Raw genomic sequence first — 20,237 nt, 5'->3', positions numbered from 1 at the left:
ACAACAAAAGAAAGGGAATATCTAATGATCCCCAATGATCCATTGCATCTCCCAAAAATGTTCTCAACATACATCTGTAAAATGATAGTCTAGAAACTAAAGCTTTGGTTATCTTCCTCTCAGGCTTCCATGTCTTCTCTCTGGACCTCCTGAACATTAGACTTTGAGGCCTCATGTTCACTGTCCCTTTCCAACCTTGTTGAGCATGGCTCGTTGTCAGTCTCAAAAAGCCTCAAATTTGCCTGGATGGCCACCAATTTTTCAACCCTTGTATTAATCAGCCTGTTGTGTGCTTTGTTGTGTGTGTTCCCTACCAAGAAGGACCAAAGCGCAGCGTGGTGAGTGTTCATGATATGTAATATATTATAAGTGTTCATGATTATTTAATAGAACAGAACACTGAATGACAAAAACAACAAGAGACCGAAATGAAAACGAAACAGTTCTGATAGGTGAACAGACACTAAACAGAAATTAAACACCCACAACCAAAATGAGGAAACCAGACTACCTAAGTATGATTCTCAATCAGAGACAACGAACGACACCTGCCTCTGATTGAGAACCATACTAGGCCAAATACATAGAAATATAAAAAGAACATAGACTACCCACCCCAACTCACGCCCTGAACAACCTAATACAAAGACATAAAAAGGAACTAAGGTCAGAACGTGACAGTGTCCTTTAATGCTGTTGCATCTCACATGTTTCATTGACCAGAACATTCCTCCAGCTGAAAACTAAGCCTTATCTTTTAAATGGCTTTGAAATCTCTTGCTTTGACCAAGAAATGTTAACAAAATACCACAGATCAGTGTGACTGATTGGGGGTGAGGTGTGTGTGTGTGTGTGTGTGTGTGTGTGTGTGTGTGTGTGTGTGTGTGTGTGTGTGTGTGTGTGTGTGTGTGTGTGTGTGTGTGTGTGTGTGTGTGTGTGTGTGTGTGTGTGTGTGTGTGTGTGTGTGTGTGTGACAAGTGAGTCACAGTACAAAATCTGATTTGATCCATTTGGCCCCAACGGCATTACCATGAACCAAGGGCTCAAACAAAACCCCTCCTTCTACAGTACAGTAGAACTGATCACATCATGTCCAGTACATGGAGCACCATACCTTCACCATCACCATCCTTTACTGTGGAGTTAGTGCTCAGGGTACAACACCTGCTGCCTCTGCAGCCTGTATGGTCACGTCCCAAACAGCACCCGATTCCCTACATACTGCACCTATGAGCCCTGGTCAAAAGTACTGCACTCTATAGGGAATAGGGTGACAATTAGAACGCATCCAGTATCTATCCTATAGCCTGTAGGGACTGAAGCGGATTCCCACTGACTCTCTCCCTCAGTCCCACGGCTCTGCTCTACACTCCTATATTCTCATTACGACCTGCTACTGCTGGAGCTACTTCCTCCCTGGATTAAAGCTTCCTTTCCTCTCATCCTCTGCCTACTGTACCAGCTCACACTATCCAGCCCCCCCAAAAACTACATCAAGGCTTTGCCTGGGTTTAATATATGCTGCGTTTACACTAACCCTTGAGGATGCAGTTAGAAGGAGAGCCAGAGCCTCTAAATAGATGAAGACAGAAGGGAAGACTTCCCCAGTGTTATTCTGTTCTGGCTTTTCTAAAGCACCCGGACTCATGATAGATACTGGTATCCAGGGAGAGAGTAAAGCCCCAGGACTCATGATAGATACTGGTATCCAGGGAGAGAGTAAAGCACCAGGACTCATGATAGATACTGGTATCCAGGGAGAGAGTAAAGCACCAGGACTCATGATAGATACTGGTATCCAGGGAGAGAGTAAAGCACCAGGACTCATGATAGATACTGGTATCCAGGGAGAGAGTAAAGCACCAGGACTCATGATAGATACTGGTATCCAGGGAGAGAGTAAAGCACCAGGACTCATGATAGATACTGGTATCCAGGGAGAGAGTAAAGCACCAGGACTCATGATAGATACTGGTATCCAGGGAGAGAGTAAAGCACCAGGACTCATGATAGATACTGGTATCCAGGGAGAGAGTAAAGCACCAGGACTCATGATAGATACTGGTATCCAGGGAGAGAGTAAAGCACCAGGACTCATGATAGATACTGGTATCCAGGGAGAGAGTAAAGCACCAGGACTCATGATAGATACTGGTATCCAGGGAGAGAGTAAAGCACCAGGACTCATGATAGATACTGGTATCCAGGGAGAGAGTAAAGCACCAGGACTCATGATAGATACTGGTATCCAGGGAGAGAGTAAAGCACCAGGACTCATGATAGATACTGGTATCCAGGGAGAGAGTAAAGCACTAAGACTCATGATAGATACTGGTATCCAGGGAGAGAGTAAAGCACCAGGACTCATGATAGATACTGGTATCCAGGGAGAGAGTAAAGCACCAGGACTCATGATAGATACTGGTATCCAGGGAGAGAGTAAAGCACCAGGACTCATGATAGATACTGGTATCCAGGGAGAGAGTAAAGCACCAGGACTCATGATAGATACTGGTATCCAGGGAGAGAGTAAAGCACCAGGACTCATGATAGATACTGGTATCCAGGGAGAGAGTAAAGCACCAGGACTCATGATAGATACTGGTATCCAGGGAGAGAGTAAAGCACCAGGACTCATGATAGATACTGGTATCCAGGGAGAGTAAAGCACCAGGACTCATGATAGATACTGGTATCCAGGGAGAGAGTAAAGCACCACTACTACTACTAGTTATGTTTCTACTGCTGCTAGTTCCATTTCTACTACTACTAGTTCTGTTTCTACTACTACTAGTTCTGTTTCTACTACTACTAGTTCTGTTTCTACTGCTGCTAGTTCCATTTCTACTACTACTAGTTCTGTTTCTACTACTACTAGTTCTGTTTCTACTACTACTAGTTCTGTTTCTACTGCCGATAGTTCTGTTTGTACTACTACTAGTTCTGTTTCTACTACTACTAGTTCTGTTTCTACTGCTGCTAGTTCCATTTCTACTACTACTAGTTCTGTTTCTACTATTACTAGTTCTGTTTCTACTACTACTAGTTCTGTTTCTACTGCTGATAGTTCTGTTTCTACTACTACTTGTTCTGCTGCTACTGCTGTGCAGTTCCTGGGCAGTTCTCGCTCTACCTGGCCTAGTTATTCAACAGCTATCCCCTCCCCTCACAAGAACACTAATCACAGCCCTGCCCGACACTTAATCAGTTCAAGACTAATGGGAATTCACCCCTCTGCTCCATAATATGTTCAGGGGACAGACAGACAGCAGTCCTCCTGTAAGTCAGTGCTCAGCAGTAGTCAGCGTTTCCCAGCTCCGGTTCTCCAGTACCCCCACCAGCACACATTTCTGTTGTAACCCGGGACAAACATACCTCATTCAACTCCTTTAGGGCCTGATGATTAGTTGAATCAGGTGTGCTTGTCCAGGGCTACAATAAAAATGAGGACTGGAGTTGGGAAACCCTGTGTTAGATGCTGTACTGATTACTTAATAACCACCGTGGCTTGGTTTGTTGTGGTGATCAGATGACAGAAGAATACCTTTGTCTCTATGGCAACCTACGGTACAGTGCTACTGTACACATTGGGGCATTTCCATTCAGCGCACCTGACGTCTTGGCATGTTATAGTAGGAGAGGCAGCAATAATACCTGCATAAAGCAGGGCATGGCAAATCACATTCATCTCTAACTATAGCAGAGTTCTGGGAATTAGCATTCAGTCAGTGTAGCCTTAAATCACATTCATATTCATCACATATCCAAACACAGCCATCATCAACAGAAAGACCTCTAAAAAACACTGAGATGAACACTGGTTAAAAGGCTCTACCTAGAAGCACCTAGTGTGCATAACATATCTGCTGTGTGTACACAGTACATACTTGGGAGTGGAGGGTGTTGAGCATAAACACAGGCGCCCCGGGCCCAGCATAGGGGGATGCAGCCACTCCTCTCCATGATGGCCGCAGCAGCGCCTGCCTTTCTATCCCACCACCAGACCCTGCAGCCTGAACCAGCCCCAGGCTCCCTGACCCTGTCCCCTTCCACAACCGCATAGAGGCCAGGCCAGGCTGCTGCTTCTTCCTCTGCCCCTGAGGACCCCGGCACAGCCCCTCTCCGCTCCTCACAGCCCCTACCGCTGCCCCCCTCGGACCCGTTCACACAGCCCTGCCTCAGGGGAGAGAACTGTGGGGTGAGGAGGAGAAGACGTCAAGGGAGCAACTCAGTGGAATCCTCAAGAGGTTTTAATCCTAACATCCACCTTGCCTGACAGACAGGCTGTTTCCGGGTCAGAGGTGTTTGGTGTCACTCCAAGAGGGAGTGAGAGAGAGAGACAGAGATAGAGAGAGAAAGAGAGAGAGAGAGAGAGAGAGAGAGAGAGAGAGAGAGAGAGAGAGAGAGAGAGAGAGAGAGAGAGAGAGAGAGAGAGAGAGAGAGAGAGAGAGAGAGAGAGACGGAGACAGAGAGACAGAAGATCAATATGGGACAGGTCTATGTTGTCAGCTCCTTATCTTCCGATTCCTCTTCAGATCCCCTCAGCGTTGGCTTCCAGCCTCTAAATAAATCCCTCTGCGTGCCTCTGCACATCCTTGTAAATTAATCAAGCCCGGGAGGCAGCTGACTTGGAAAACAGTGTAGTAGAATACACAGAGGAGGCAAAAAACCAAAACAATCCTTCATTTAATTCATCACTACAACCGTCTGTCTACTCCGATGTGACAGCCTTGTAATCCAGGACAAGCTGCTGCTGCTGCTGCTGCTGCTGCTGTTCAACCCTGCTGCCTGAGTCGGCTGTGTCAGGAGGGAGTGTGAGCTGGGTTTGTGTGTGACTCAGAGAGAGAGAGAGGTAGGGAGAAAGTGAGGGAGGCGGGAGGCAGGGTGGGAGGAAGGGAGGAGAGAGGGAACCTCATTTAGGGAACTACACTCAGCTCTTCTCCTGTTTACAAAATGGACAGCGGCTCTTACATCCAGGGTCATGACTAGCGTTCAGTTCATTAGCAAACAATATCTCTTCTTCCTCCTCCTCTTTCGCCTCCTTACAACAAGGTCTGCCCCTATGCCTCTGGCTATCAATCAAAACATGTCCCTCCCTCTCTCATTTCCTCCCTTCTTCCTCTCCTCCTCTCTCCTTTCCTCCCTTCTTCCTCTCCTCCTCTCTCCTTTCCTCCCTTCTTCCTCTCCTCCTCTCTCCTTTCCTCCCGTCTTCCTCTCCTCCTCTCTCATTTCCTCCCTTCTTCCTCGCCTCCTCTCTCCTTTCCTCCCTTCTTCCTCTCCTCCTCTCTCCTTTCCTCCCTTCTTCCTCTCCTCCTCTCTCCTTTCCCCCCTTCTTCCTCTCCTCCTCTCTCCTTTCCTCCCTTCTTCCTCTCCTCCTCTCTCCTTTCCTCCCTTCTTCCTCTCCTCCTCTCTCCTTTCCTCCCTTCTTCCTCTCCTCCTATCTCCTTTCCTCCCTTCTTCCTCTCCTCCTCTCTCCTTTCCTCCCTTCTTCCTCTCCTCCTCTCTCCTTTCCTCCCTTCGTCCTCTTCTCCTCTCCTTTTCTCCCTTCTTCCTCTCCTCCTCTCTCCTTTCCTCCCTTCTTCCTCTCCTCCTCTCTCATTTCCTCCCTTCTTCCTCTCCTCCTCTCTCCTTTCCTCCCTTCTTCCTCTCCTCCTCTCTCACTTCCCCCCTTCTTCCTCTCCTCCTCTCTCCTTTCCTCCCTTCTTCCTCTCCTCCTCTCTCCTTTCCCCCCTTCTTCCTCTCCTCCTCTCTCCTTTCCTCCCTTCTTCCTCTCCTCCTCTCTCCTTTCCTCCCTTCTTCCTCTCCTCCTCTCTCCTTTCCTCCCTTCTTCCTCTCCTCCTATCTCCTTTCCTCCCTTCTTCCTCTCCTCCTCTCTCCTTTTCTCCCTTCTTCCTCTCCTCCTCTCTCCTTTCCTCCCTTCTTCCTCTCCTCCTCTCTCCTTTCCTCCCTTCTTCCTCTCCTCCTCTCTCCTTTCCTCCCTTCTTCCTCTCCTCCTCTCTCCTTTCCTCCCTTCTTCCTCTCCTCCTCTCTCCTTTCCTCCCTTCTTCCTCTCCTCCTCTCTCCTGTATGCTTTCCATTTGCAGCATTCCATTTTCCTCCAAGGTGTAGACAGGTGAGGAATATTGATGATGTTACATAAGATGTTTTCAGTGATATGAAAAGTAACTCTGCAATGCTATCACCATCCTAGTGAATGTCTGAGATCAGATATCTGTGGTGTGATGAGGTCACAGCTATCTCCCTGTCTTAGTGGCAATGGAGCTTTTTAATTCCACCAATCACACAACAGAACAGAGGTTCTATGGAATAACGTCATAATGCATGAATTAGGCCTAGACTATTACATACACAAGCATTTCTAAACCTGCTGCAAAACACAATGGTATCATCAAGCTTTGATTATTTAAATCAGCCGGGTGGGTCAAATTCATTCCATGGAGGGCCTAGCATCTCCTAGACAACCAGGTGAGGAGAGTTTCTTACTAATCAGTGATCTTCCTTAGTTCATCAATCATGTACAACGGGGGAGTGAAAAACCCCTGACACTTGGGGAATGAGTTTGACAGATGATTGACACAGAAAGCGATAGTTTGATGTGTTTAGTCAGTCCACTCAATTGAAGCTCTGTGAACAGACAGACAGCCTGGCTTGTACCCACTGACTACCTCAACAGCTCTACAGGATGGTGCTGTTCTATAGTTCTCATAATCCAGCACAGACCTACATTATTCACTATAGAGAGAGGAGAGGGATCTGGTTGTCACTGGGTTCTTTCACAGTATAGGCCTTCTGTCTATACATCCTTTTAAGAGGAGTATTTGTCCACACGCACCCAGTATAAATTGAATATGTATGATCAATTCCTCTCAAGGGGTGCTATATCAATTCCTCATTTTCAGCAAGCGCATTAACACATTTTAAGGCTTCATCCAAAAAGGCACCCTAGTCCCTTTATAGTACACTACTTTAGATCAGGGCCCATAGGGCTCTGGTCAAAAGTAGTGCACTATATAGGGAATTTGGGACATAGTGTGAGACCAACAAAATGTTTTAATTGCTGCAATTACCACGACAATTATTCAAGATGTCTGTAAAACTAAAGAAGAACAAATAACAATATTAATTGTGGCTGTGAATCACCCCGACATGAAAACAACAAACCTAATCAAGAGACAAATCTCACTCTACTCATTACACACATCACACACAGGCAGTTCTATGGTCCCTTTAAACATTCAGAAGTGTGTGTGTGTGTGTGTGTGTGTGTGTGTGTGTGTGTGTGTGTGTGTGTGTGTGTGTGTATGTGTGTGTGTGTGTGTGTGTGTGTGTGTGTGTGTGTGTGTGTGTGTGTGTGTGTGTGTGTGTGTGTGTGTGTGTGTGTTTTAACTGTCCAACGCCCTGCCTCTTTGCAACATGGTTTTCTGGGCCTGTAGCTGAAACAAAGAGAGAGTAGATTGCACCTGCCATGAACAGCGTTCATTATGTAACCAAGCAGTGATTTATCACAGCCAGATCTAGCCTAGCTCTCCACAAACTAAAACCTTCCACTAAGTCACACTGACCTCCAACGCCACGCTGCTGCAGCACTGCATATCTGTCTTTCTGGACACCGATTTGGCAGATGTCTTTTTACACCTTTACACCTTTATTTAATCTTTATTTAACCAGGCAAGTCAGTTAACAACACATTCTTATTTTCAATGACGGCCTAGGAACAGTGGGTTAACTGGTCTAGGAACAGTGGGTTAACTGGTCTAGGAACAGTGGGTTAACTGGTCTAGGAACAGTGGGTTAACTGCTTGTTCAGGGGCAGAATGACAGATTTGTACCTTGTCAGCTCGGGGATTCAATCTTGCAACCTTACAGTTAACTAGTCCAACGCCCTAACCACCTGCCTCTCATTGCACTACACGAGGAGACTGCCTGTTACGCGAATGCAGTAAGCCAAGGTAAGTTGCTAGCTAGCATTAAAATCAAATCTAATTTTATTTGTCACATACACATGGTTAGCAGATGTTAATGCGAGTGTAGCGAAATGCTATCTTATAAAAAACAATCAATCAATCATAATCACTAGTTAACTACACATGGTTGATGATATTACTAGTTTATCTAGCGTGTCCTGCGTTGCATATAATCGATGCGGTGCGCATCGTTGCTCCAACGTGTACCTAACCATAAACATCAACGCCTTTCTTAAAATCAATACACAGAAGTATATATTTTTAAACCTGCATATCTTTTTGGTCTCCATTCACACCCGTCAGAGAGTCAATATCAGATTTAGCTAAAAGAAATCCAGGTTAGCAGGCAATATTAACCAGGTGAAATTGTGTCATTTCTCTTGCATTCATTGCACGCAGAGTCAGTGAATATGCAACAGTTTAGGCCGCCTAATTTGCCAGAATTGTACGTAATTATGACATAACATTGACGGTTGTGCAATATAACAGGAATATTTAGACTTATGGATGCCACCCGTTTCTGGGTCAATCATCTGCCACCCGTTGGTAGAGCATGGCGCTTGTAACGCCAGGGTAGTGGGTTCGATCCCCGGGACCACCCATACGTAGAATATATGCACACATGACTGTAAGTCGCTTTGGATAAAAGTGTCTGCTAAATGGCATATATTAATAAACAACTTTTTTTCGAGATGATAGTTTCGTATTTCTGTGTGTTATTATGTTATAACTACGTCTATGATTTGATAGAGCAGTCTGAATGAGCGATGGTAGGCAGCAGCAGGCTCGTAAGCATTCACTCAAACTGCACTTTCATGCGTTTTTCCAGCAGCTCTTCGATGTGCTTCTGCACTGTTTATGACTTCAAGCCTATCAACTCCCGAGACTAGGCTGGTGTAACCGATGTGAAATGGCTAGCTAGTTAGCGGGGTGCACGCTAATAGCGTTTCAAACGTCACTCACTCTGAGACTTGGAGTGGTTGTTCCCATTGCTCTGCATGGGTAACGCTGCTTCAAGGGTGGCTGTTGTCGATGTGTTCCTGGTTCGAGCCCAGGGAGGAGCGAGGAGAGGGACGGAAGCTATACTGTTACACTGGCAATACTAAAGTGCCTATAAGAACATCCAATAGTCAAAGGTTAATGAATTACAAATGGTATAGAGAGAAATAGTCCTTTAATTCCTATAATAACTACAACCTAAAACTTCTTACCTGGGAATATTGAAGACTCACGTTAAAAGGAACCACCAGCTTTCATATGTTCTCATGTTCTGAGCAAGGAACTTAAACGTTAGCTTTCTTACATGGCACAAATTGCACTTTTACTCCAACACTTTTTGCATTATTTAAACCAAATTGAACATGTTTCATTATTTATTTGAGGCTAAATTGATTTTATTGATGTATTATATTAAGTTAAAATAAGTGTTCATTCAGTATTGTTGTAATTGTCATTATTACAAATAAATAATACATTTTAAAAATCGGCCGATTAATCGGTATCGTCTTTTTTGGTCCTCCAATAATCGGCATCGGCATTGAAAAATCATAAGCGGTGGATCTCTAATCTAAACCTGGTAAAAGTGTTGGTATGTACTGTATAACTGATGCAGGATGGTTCATACTCTGTTTATACTGCACCCCATTCAAGAGGACGTCAGTCTGTCAGATGATACCGGCTTTTGGTGCAGTTATCCAGTCTTGGCCAGGCCACGATTCTTCAATACTACTGACTGACTATGGACAAACACAAGCAATCAGCTGGATGTTATTTAACTACACAACTAACCACTTAACCTGTCTGTCCTCACAGCCAGCTCCATCCTAACCCTGTGAGTACAGAGAGAATTTAGAGATGTTTCCACTGATAGTCTGTCGCAACACACTCGCACAGGGAACATGGCTGCCTCCGAGCCCTAGACATCAGTTTAGAAACCCCATTATGTCTAGAATAATGGGCTCCAGCTCCACACATACATACAGTGTCGTCAGAGAGTATTCATACCCCTTCACTTATTCAACATTTTGTTGTGTCGCAGTCTGAATTCAAAATGGATTCAATCGATTTCCTCTCACCCATCTACACACAATACTCCATAATGACAAAGTGAAAATCCTATTCACACCCTTGAGTCAATATCGACCAGATTCACCTTTGGCAGCGATTACAGCTGTGAGTCTTCCTGGGTAATCCTCTAAGAGCTTTGCATACCTGGACTGTACAATATTTACACATTACATTATTATTGTTAATATTCTTCAAGCTCTGTCAAGTTGGTTGTTGATCATCGCTGGACCAGGCTGGTCACAAGAAAGAGCCTTCGATTTGGGACATGTGAAAAGGTCCTGAGAATGTGGATATGTGCCTTTGTTGGAGCTACATACATAAATAAATAACAATAAAAAAGAGCACACTGCTTAGACCCCTGCACCACGGCAGTTCACAACGAACTCACAAGGCCCTGAGCCAGAGCACACTGCTTAGACCCTGCGCCACGGCAGTTCACAACGAACTCACAAGGCCCTGAGCCAGAGCACACTGCTTAGACCCCTGCGCCACGGCAGTTCACAACGAACTCACAAGGCCCTGAGCCAGAGCACACTGCTTAGACCCCTGCGCCACGGCAGTTCACAACGAACTCACAAGGCCCTGAGCCAGAGCACACTGCTTAGACCCCTGCGCCACGGCAGTTCACAACGAACTCACAAGGCCCTGAGCCAGAGCACACTGCTTAGACCCACTGCGCCACGGCAGTTCACAACGAACTCACAAGGCCCTGAGCCAGAGCACACTGCTTAGACCCCTGCGCCACGGCAGTTCACAACGAACTCACAAGGCCCTGAGCCAGAGCACACTGCTTAGACCCTGCGCCACGGCAGTTCACAACGAACTCACAAGGCCCTGAGCCAGAGCACACTGCTTAGACCCCGCCACGGCAGTTCACAACGCTCACGGCAGTTCACAACGAACTCACAAGGCCCTGAGCCAGAGCACACTGCTTAGACCCCTGCGCCACGGCAGTTCACAACGAACTCACAAGGCCCTGAGCCAGAGCACACTGCTTAGACCCCTGCGCCACGGCAGTTCACAACGAACTCACAAGGCCCAAGGCCCTGAGCCAGAGCCCACTGCTTAGACCCCTGCGCCACGGCAGTTCACAACGAACCCTCAGAGCAAGGCCCTGCGCCACGGCAGTTCACAACGAACTCACAAGGCCCTGAGACCCCTGCGCCACGGCAGTTCACACTCACAAGGCCCTGAGCCAGAGCCCTTAGACCCTGCGCCACGGCAGTTCACAACGAACTCACAAGGCCCTGAGCCACTGCTTAGCCCACTTCACAACGAACTCACAAGGCCCTGAGCCAGAGCCCACTGCTTAGACCCTGCGCCACGGCAGTTCACAACGAACTCACAAGGCCCTGAGCCAGAGCACACTGCTTAGACCCCTGCGCCACGGCAGTTCACAACGAACTCACAAGGCCCTGAGCCAGAGCACACTGCTTAGACCCCTGCGCCACGGCAGTTCACAACGAACTCACAAGGCCCTGAGCCAGAGCACACTGCTTAGACCCCCCCTGCGCCACGGCAGTTCACAACGAACTCACAAGGCCCTGAGCCAGAGCACACTGCTTAGACCCCCCTGCGCCACGGCAGTTCACAACGAACTCACAAGGCCCTGAGCCAGAGCACACTGCTTAGACCCCTGCGCCACGGCAGTTCACAACGAACTCACAAGGCCCTGAGCCAGAGCACACTGCTTAGACCCCTGCGCCACGGCAGTTCACAACGAACTCACAAGGCCCTGAGCCAGAGCACACTGCTTAGACCCCTGCGCCACGGCAGTTCACAACGAACTCACAAGGCCCTGAGCCAGAGCACACTGCTTAGACCCCTGCGCCACGGCAGTTCACAACGAACTCACAAGGCCCTGAGCCAGAGCACACTGCTTAGAGCCCTGAGCCAGAGCACACTGCTTAGACCCCTGCGCCACGACAGTTCAGTTCACAACGAACTCACAAGGCCCTGAGCCAGAGCACACTGCTTAGACCCCTGCGCCACGGCAGTTCACAACGAACTCACAAGGCCCTGAGCCAGAGCACACTGCTTAGACCCCTGCGCCACGGCAGTTCACAACGAACTCACAAGGCCCTGAGCCAGAGCACACTGCTTAGACCCCTGCGCCACGGCAGTTCACAACGAACTCACAAGGCCCTGAGCCAGAGCACACTGCTTAGACCCCTGCGCCACGGCAGTTCACAACGAACTCACAAGGCCCTGAGCCAGAGCACACTGCTTAGACCCCTGCGCCACGGCAGTTCACAACGGGCCCTGAGCCAGAGCACACTTCCCTGCGCCACGGCAGTTCACAACGAACTCACAAGGCCCTGAGCCAGAGCACACTGCTTAGACCCCTGCGCCCTGCGCCACGGCAGTTCACAACAAACTCACAAGGCCCTGAGCCAGAGCACACTGCTTAGACCCCTGCGCCACGGCAGTTCACAACGAACTCACAAGGCCCTGAGCCAGAGCACACTGCTTAGACCCCTGCGCCACGGCAGTTCACAACGAACTCACAAGGCCCTGAGCCAGAGCCACTGCTTAGACCCCTGCGCACGGCAGTTCACAACGAACTCACAAGGCCCTGAGCCAGAGCACACTGCTTAGACCCCTGCGCCACGGCAGTTCACAACGAACTCACAAGGCCCTGAGCCAGAGCCCACTGCTTAGACCCCTGCGCCACGGCAGTTCACAACGAACTCACAAGGCCCTGAGCCAGAGCCCACTGCTTAGACCCCTGCGCCACGGCAGTTCACAGAACTCACAAGGCCCTGAGCCAGAGCCACTGCTTAGACCCCTGCGCCACGGCAGTTCACACTCACAAGGCCCTGAGCCAGAGCCCACTGCTTAGACCCCTTCACAACGAACTCACAAGGCCCTGACTTCACAACGAACTCACAAGGCCCTGAGCCAGAGCACACTGCTTAGACCCCTGCGCCACGGCAGTTCACAACAAACTCACAAGGCCCTGAGCCAGAGCACACTGCTTAGACCCCTGCGCCACGGCAGTTCACAACGAACTCACAAGGCCCCGAGCCAGAGCACACTGCTTAGACCCCTGCGCCACGGCAGTTCACAACGAACTCACAAGGCCCCGAGCCAGAGCACACTGCTTAGACCCCTGCGCCACGGCAGTTCACAACGAACTCACAAGGCCCCGAGCCAGAGCACACTGCTTAGACCCCTGCGCCACGGCAGTTCACAACGAACTCACAAGGCCCTGAGCCAGAGCACACTGCTTAGACCCCTGCGCCACGGCAGTTCACAACGAACTCACAAGGCCCCGAGCCAGAGCACACTGCTTAGACCCCTGCGCCACGGCAGTTCACAACGAACTCACAAGGCCCCGAGCCAGAGCACACTGCTTAGACCCCTGCGCCACGGCAGTTCACAACGAACTCACAAGGCCCCGAGCCAGAGCACACTGCTTAGACCCCTGCGGCACGGCAGTTCACAACAAACTCACAAGGCCCCGAGCCAGAGCACACTGCTTAGACCCCTGCGCCACGGCAGTTCACAACGAACTCACAAGGCCCTGAGCCAGAGCACACTGCTTAGACCCCTGCGCCACGGCAGTTCACAATTCTCTCGCAAGCAGGGAGAGTACATGATGATACTGAATGAAAAAAGCACATTTAATCTTTGAGTTGTTTTTGTTTAAGCCCTGTAAACACGCGAAAATAACTCTGTAACCACACAGAATTAACCCTGTAAACACACAGAATTACCCTGTAAACACACAGAATTACCCTGTAAACACACAGAATTACCCTGTAAACACACAGAATTACCCTGTAAACACACAGAATTAACCCTGTAAGCACACAGAATTACCCTGTAAACACACATAATTAATAATATATAATAATAATATATGCCATTTAGCAGACGCTTTTATCCAAAGCGACTTACAGTCATGTGTGCATACATTCTACGTATGGGTGGTCCCGGGGATCGAACCCACTACCCTGGCGTTACAAGCGCCATGCTCTACCCTGTAAACACACAGAATTACCCTGTAAACACACAGAATTACCCTGTAAACACACAGAATTACTCTGTAAACACACAGAATTACTCTGTAAACACACAGAATTACCCTGTAAACACACAGAATTACTCTGTAAACACACAGAATTACCCTGTAAACACACAGAATTACCCTGTAAACACGCAGAATTACCCTGTAAACACACAGAATTACCCTGTAAACACCCTGAATAACCCTGTAAACACACAGAATGACCCTGTAAACACACAGAATGACCTTGTAAACACACAGAATGACCCTGTAAACACACATAATAACCCTGTAAACACACAGAATGAATGGGTCAAAAATGTACGTTCATCCAATTACGGCAATTCCGAAGTGAAAGTATGAGAACAGGCTGTGCTAGCCAGCCATGTTGAGGTCTTGCCATAGATTTTCAAGCCGATTTAAGTCAAAACTGTAAGTCTGGTGAGAAATTAAATAGCTATCAAACTGGAAGAGATTTTCATTCATTCCTTCATTCCTTTGCAGAGATGTTTACTGCAACTAATACTGATATTTTCCAATAGATCATTTTCTCCAGTACATGTTGTTCAAACAATTAAATATTGATGAAGAATCAGAGAGAAATGCTGATTGCAGGAGATTGCAGGAGATGAAGACAGCCCCATCATGCCTTTAGCTTCAGCCATGGGCCTCCTCCAGGAAGCTAACAGAGTCACATAGCTGTATGTATTGTATAGGGAACAATATAATAAATGCCATTTAGCAGACACTTTTATCCAAAGCGACTTACAGTCATGTGTGCATACATTCTACGTATGGGTGGTCCCGGGGATCGAACCCACTACCCTGGCGTTACAAGCGCCATGCTCTACCAACTGAGCCACAGAAGGAACAACATGTGGAATAGCTGTATGTACTGTATAGGGAACATGTAGAATAGCTGTGTGTACTGTATAGGGAACAACATGTAGAATAGCTTTATGTATTGTATAGGGAACAACATATGGAATAGCTGTATGTACTGTATAGGGAACAACATGTATAATAGCTGTGTGTACTGTATAGGGAACAACATGTGGAATAGCTGTATGTACTGTATAGGGAACAACATGTAGAATAGATGTATGTACTGTATAGGGAACAACATGTAGAATAGCTGTGTGTACTGTATAGGGAACAACATGTGGAATAGCTGTATGTACTGTATAGGGAACAACATGTAGAATAGATGTGTGTACTGTATAGGGAACAACATGTAGAATAGCTGTATGTACTGTATAGGGAACAACATGTAGAATAGCTGTATGTACTGTATAGGGAACAACATGTAGAATAGCTGTATGTACTGTATAGGGAACAACATGTGGAATAGCTGTATGTACTGTATAGGGAACAACATGTAGAATAGCTGTATGTAATGTATAGGGAACAACATGTGGAATAGCTGTATGTACTGTATAGGGAACATGTAGAATAGCCGTGTGTACTGTATAGGGAACAACATGTAGAATAGCTGTATGTATTGTATAGGGAACAACATGTGGAATAGCTGTATGTACTGTATAGGGAACAACATGTAGAATAGCTGTATGTACTGTATAGGGAACAACATGTGGAATAGCTGTATGTATTGTATAGGGAACAACATGTGTAATAGCTGTATGTACTGTATAGGGAACAACATGTAGAATAGCTGTATGTACTGTATAGGGAACAACATGTGGAATAGCTGTATGTACTGTATAGGGAACAACATGTAGAATACAATCTGGCTGCACTCATCTAGAGCAAGTCTAGGTGCAGTTTGTCCTTTTTCTATAATAACTACACACACTCAACCAGCACTTCACACATAGCACTAATAACTTTAAATGACAGAATCTTTACTGCCAGGGTAAAATACACATAGCACTAATAACTTTAAATGACAGAATCTTTACTGCCAGGGTAAAATACACATAGCACTAATAACATTAAATGACAGAATCTTTACTGCCAGGGTAAAATACACATAGCACTAATAACTTTAAATGACAGAATCTTTACTGCCAGGGTAAAATCCCCCGGTACATACCAGCGTAGTATGATGATATCCTGGAAATATCTGCAAGGGAAACAGAGAGAGAGAGCGAGAAGTATGTTAGGATGGCATTACTCAGGGTATTTACATGAGCTGACTGTGGAGGCCAGCCAGAAGCCAGTAGCCAGCAGCACCTGTGCAGATACAGCCCCCTAGAGGTCATCTGTTCAACACAGCCCAGAGGCTGTTAGACTGCACTGCCAAAGGCACTGGGGTCTTGGCCTGCTTGCACAGAACCTTTGTGGTTTCAGATGATGTAACGGTGACTGTCATCTCAAGTGGTAACATTATACATTGATGGTACTGGACATTTCTTAAAGGCCAGCATGATGGTAGCAGGCTGGTGACTCATGAATTGATTTGGAAAGATGGTGGTGAAAGTGGTAGAAAGGAAGAAAGAGAGAGGATTAATCCTGGATGGAACGCACCCAATCTTGACACAGGGAGGAGGATGTGCTTCTGTTTCTGATGACTTTACAATTGATTAGTCCTAATTTAATAAGCATGAAGCAGTCTGGGCTATTTTGTCCACACACAGTGTTTTGGATTCAGCACAGTGCTCCCTGTCTGCCTGTCTGCAGTCAGTCACCACCTAACCTTGTCCTCCAGTGGAGATCACGCCTACGTCCCAAATGACAACATACATAGTGCACTACTTCTCACCAGAGACCAATGGGCCCAAGTCAAATGTAGAGCACTAAAAAGGGGAATAGTGTGGTCTTTGGCACTCAGATGACATCCTCCTGCGGTCATTAAAGTCTGAGACACGTTCAATCGGACCGCAGATGATGGCAGGACTTTGATAAGATCCTCTAGATACTAGAGGTCGACCGATTAATCGGAATGGCCGATTAATTAGGGCCGATTTCAAGTTTTCATAACAATTGGAGATCTGTATTTTTGGACACCGATTTGTCTTTTTACACCTTTATTTAATCTTTATTTTACTGGGCAAGTCAGTTAAGAACACATTCTTATTTTCAATGACGGCCTAGGAACAATGGGTTAACTGCCTCGTTTAGGGGCAGAACGACAGATTTTCACCTTCTCACCTTGTCAGCTTGGGGGATCCAATCTTGCAACCTTACAGTTAACTAGTCCAACGCAATAACGACCTGCCTGTCTCTCGTTGCACTCCACAAGGAGACTGCCTGTTACATGAATGCAGTAAGCCAAGGTAAGTTGCTAGCTAGTTAAACTTATCTTATAAAAACAATCAATCAATCATAATCACTAGTTAACTACACATGATTGATGATATTACTAGATATTATCTAGCGTGTCCTGCATTGCATATGATCTGACTGAGCATACAAGGATACAAGTATCTAAGTATCTGACCGAGCGGTGGTAGGCAGAAGCAGGCGCGTAAACATTCATTCAAACAGCACTTTCGGGCGTTTTGCAAGCAGCTCTTCGTTGTGCTTCAAGCATTGCGCTGTTTATGACTTCAAGCCTATCAACTCCGAAAATGAGGCTGGTGTAACCGAAGTGAAATGGCTAGATAGTTAGCGCGAGCTAATAGCGTTTCAAACGTAACTCCCTCTGAGCCTTGGAGTGGTTGTTTCCCTTGCTCTGCATGGGTAACGCTGCTTCGAGGGTGGCTATTGTTGATATCTTCCTGGTTCGAGCCCAGGTAGGAGCGAGGAGAGGGACGGAAGCTATACCGTTACACTGACAACAGTAAAGTGCCTATAAGAACATCCAATAGTCAAAGGTTAATGAAATACAAATGGTATAGAGAGAAATAGTCCTATAATTCCTATAATAACTACAACCTAAAACTTATTACCTGGGAATATTGAAGACTCATGTTAAAAGGAACCACCAGCTTTCATATGTTCTCATGTTCTGAGCAAGGAACTTAAACGTTAGATTTCTAAGATAGCACATATTGCACTTTTACTTTCTTCTCCAACACTATGTTTTTGCATTATTTAAACCAAATTGAACACGTTTCATTATTTATTTGAGGCTAAATTGATTTTATTGATGTATTAAGTTAAAATAAGTGTTCATTCAGTATTGTTGTAATTGCCATTATTACAAATAAATATATATTTTTTAAATCGGCCGATTAATTGGTATCGGCCTTTTTGGTCCTCTGATAATCGGTATCGGCGTTGAAATCGGTCGATCGGTCGACCTCTACTAGATACCACATCAGAATTTCACTGGCTTCTTAGGGTGGGATACTGAAGGGCTGGCTACATTATTAGACAGATGAAAAGACAGACAGACAGAGACAGACAGACAGACAGCACAGGAGGTTGGTGGCACCTTAATTGGGGAGGACAGGCTCGTGGTAATGGCTGGAGAGGAGAGGAATGAGTGGAATGGTATCAAATACATCAAACATATGGATGTGTTTGATGCCATTCCATTTACTCCGTTCTGGCCATTATTACGAGCTGTCCTCCCATCAGCAGCCTCCACTGACCGACTGGCAGACAGACAGACAGGCAGACAGAGGTCCTGCTATCAGTGAGGAGCCAGGAGCAGCTAAGCTCATCAGTTAATCATAATGCCCATTATTCCTGACTAAACCTGTCTCAGCAGAAAGCACAGAGGAGGAGATGATAGAGAGATGATCTGAGAAAACAGCAGTGAATGAATAAGGGATTCATGATGTAAGACTTCAAATGGAAATAAGTCAATTCAGTTGTTTTTGAAAATGTTTTCATGTTGAGCGCCAGGGCTTCAAATGACATGGACGTAGTCATGACCTAGGAAACTAAGCCAGAAATTGAGAGAAGTTAGCAATTATATGGTACCGTGATTGTATATTCCCCCTCACTGATCAAAATAAATGGTTCTATCAATTCCTCTTATAATATTGATGTGACTATGAAAGGCCACTGTTTTGTTTGCATTAGAGAATGAATGGTCAATAAAGGTTTTCTTTAGACGTGTTCATATGAATATGACGGTGGCTAGTCAACAGAGGTTATGTCCCAAATGACACCCTATTCCCTAAATAGTGCACTACTTTTTGCTGGGGAGAAGAAAAGAAAATCGATAGTCACATATCGGGATATTATTTTTGACAATATATCATATCGTATCATTTGGACAATATGGTAATATTTATTTTTTCGCTGGATGGCTGTACCTGCACCGTAATCCAGTATGTTTCCTTCCTTCTTTTTAAAAATCTTTATTTAACTAGGCAAGTCAGTTAAGAAAAAATTATTATCTACAATGACGGCCTACCAAGGAACAGTGGGTTAACTGCCTTGTTCAGGGGAAGAACGACAGATTTTTACCTTGTCAGTTCGGTGATTCGATCCAGCACCCTTTCATAGCTTGTTCTCAATCTTATTTTTAAATAGGAAGCCTTATCGGCTTTCAGCAGTTTTATTTCCTTGTTTTGTCATGGCTCTATCTTTTCCCACTGTAGCAGACATATGGTTAGCTTGTAAACTAACATCCCACACACTGGAGGCTTGCAGGCGCTGCAGCATTTCCTTCAGCTCCATCCAATGATTGCATTTTACAATTTACTGAACTGGTATTATTCAATAACTACTTTGTCTTTGAGTCAGACGTTTTCCTTCAAATTCAGAGGGGAAGCCATGGCCTCCCCCTTTTTCCCCAACTATGCAAACCTGTATGTGGGACAATTTGAGGAAGCACTCCTTTACAAAACAGAGACCCACCCCCAACTTTCTAAAATCCTCCTATGGAAGAGATACACAGATAATGTCTTTGTGCTCGGGGAAGGAAGTCAGCAGGAACTAAATTAATTCCAAACTTTACTAAACGAGAGCTCTGAATACCTCAAATTCACCATGCAGACTGATGAGAGAAAAATAAACTACCTGGACTTATGGATCATCAAAGAGAATGATGCATTACATACAGACTTAAACACAAAGCCCACACACCGCAATACCCTGCTACGTTGATAGTATGCATCCCCTTCCCCTCAACAATGGTCTACTATATAGCCAGTTGTGCAGGTAAATGAATCTGTGGCCACCAGACAGATTTTGACAGCAAAGCTAAAATAAAAATGACAGAAATTCAAAATGCGAGGCTACAAGGACAAAACTCTTGATGCTGCAATGATGAAAATATCTCAAAAGCCAAAAGAGGTTCTTTTAGGTGGTTGTGGAATTTAATGGCTCTTTTC

The 20,237-nt window shown here is 46.0% G+C and overlaps 1 protein-coding gene across 9 annotated transcripts in view; it reads right to left on the bottom strand.

Annotated features, from left to right (window-relative positions):
* Positions 1-20,237, bottom strand: part of LOC124005058 (focal adhesion kinase 1-like) — a 162,965-nt gene that overhangs the window by 128,431 nt on the left and 14,297 nt on the right. For 2 of the 9 annotated variants that reach the window (XM_046313942.1, XM_046313938.1), the window contains exon 2: positions 16,097-16,126. The exons of 1 other annotated variant lie outside the window; for it this stretch is intronic. Coding sequence is in view for 6 of the 8 variants with exons in the window: in XM_046313938.1 (XP_046169894.1) it covers positions 16,097-16,126 (30 nt within the window). In the remaining 2 variants the exon portion in view is untranslated. Of the gene's footprint in view, positions 1-3,887; positions 4,780-16,096; positions 16,127-20,237 lie in introns of those variants that run through there. 6 more of the 9 variants (XR_006833557.1, XM_046313950.1, XM_046313936.1 and 3 more) reach the window with 6 other exon arrangements.

Source organism: Oncorhynchus gorbuscha, linkage group LG19 (genome assembly GCF_021184085.1).
Source record: "Oncorhynchus gorbuscha isolate QuinsamMale2020 ecotype Even-year linkage group LG19, OgorEven_v1.0, whole genome shotgun sequence".
Lineage (NCBI taxonomy): Eukaryota > Metazoa > Chordata > Actinopteri > Salmoniformes > Salmonidae > Oncorhynchus > Oncorhynchus gorbuscha.
This window is presented reverse-complemented; position numbering and strand designations above follow the sequence as displayed.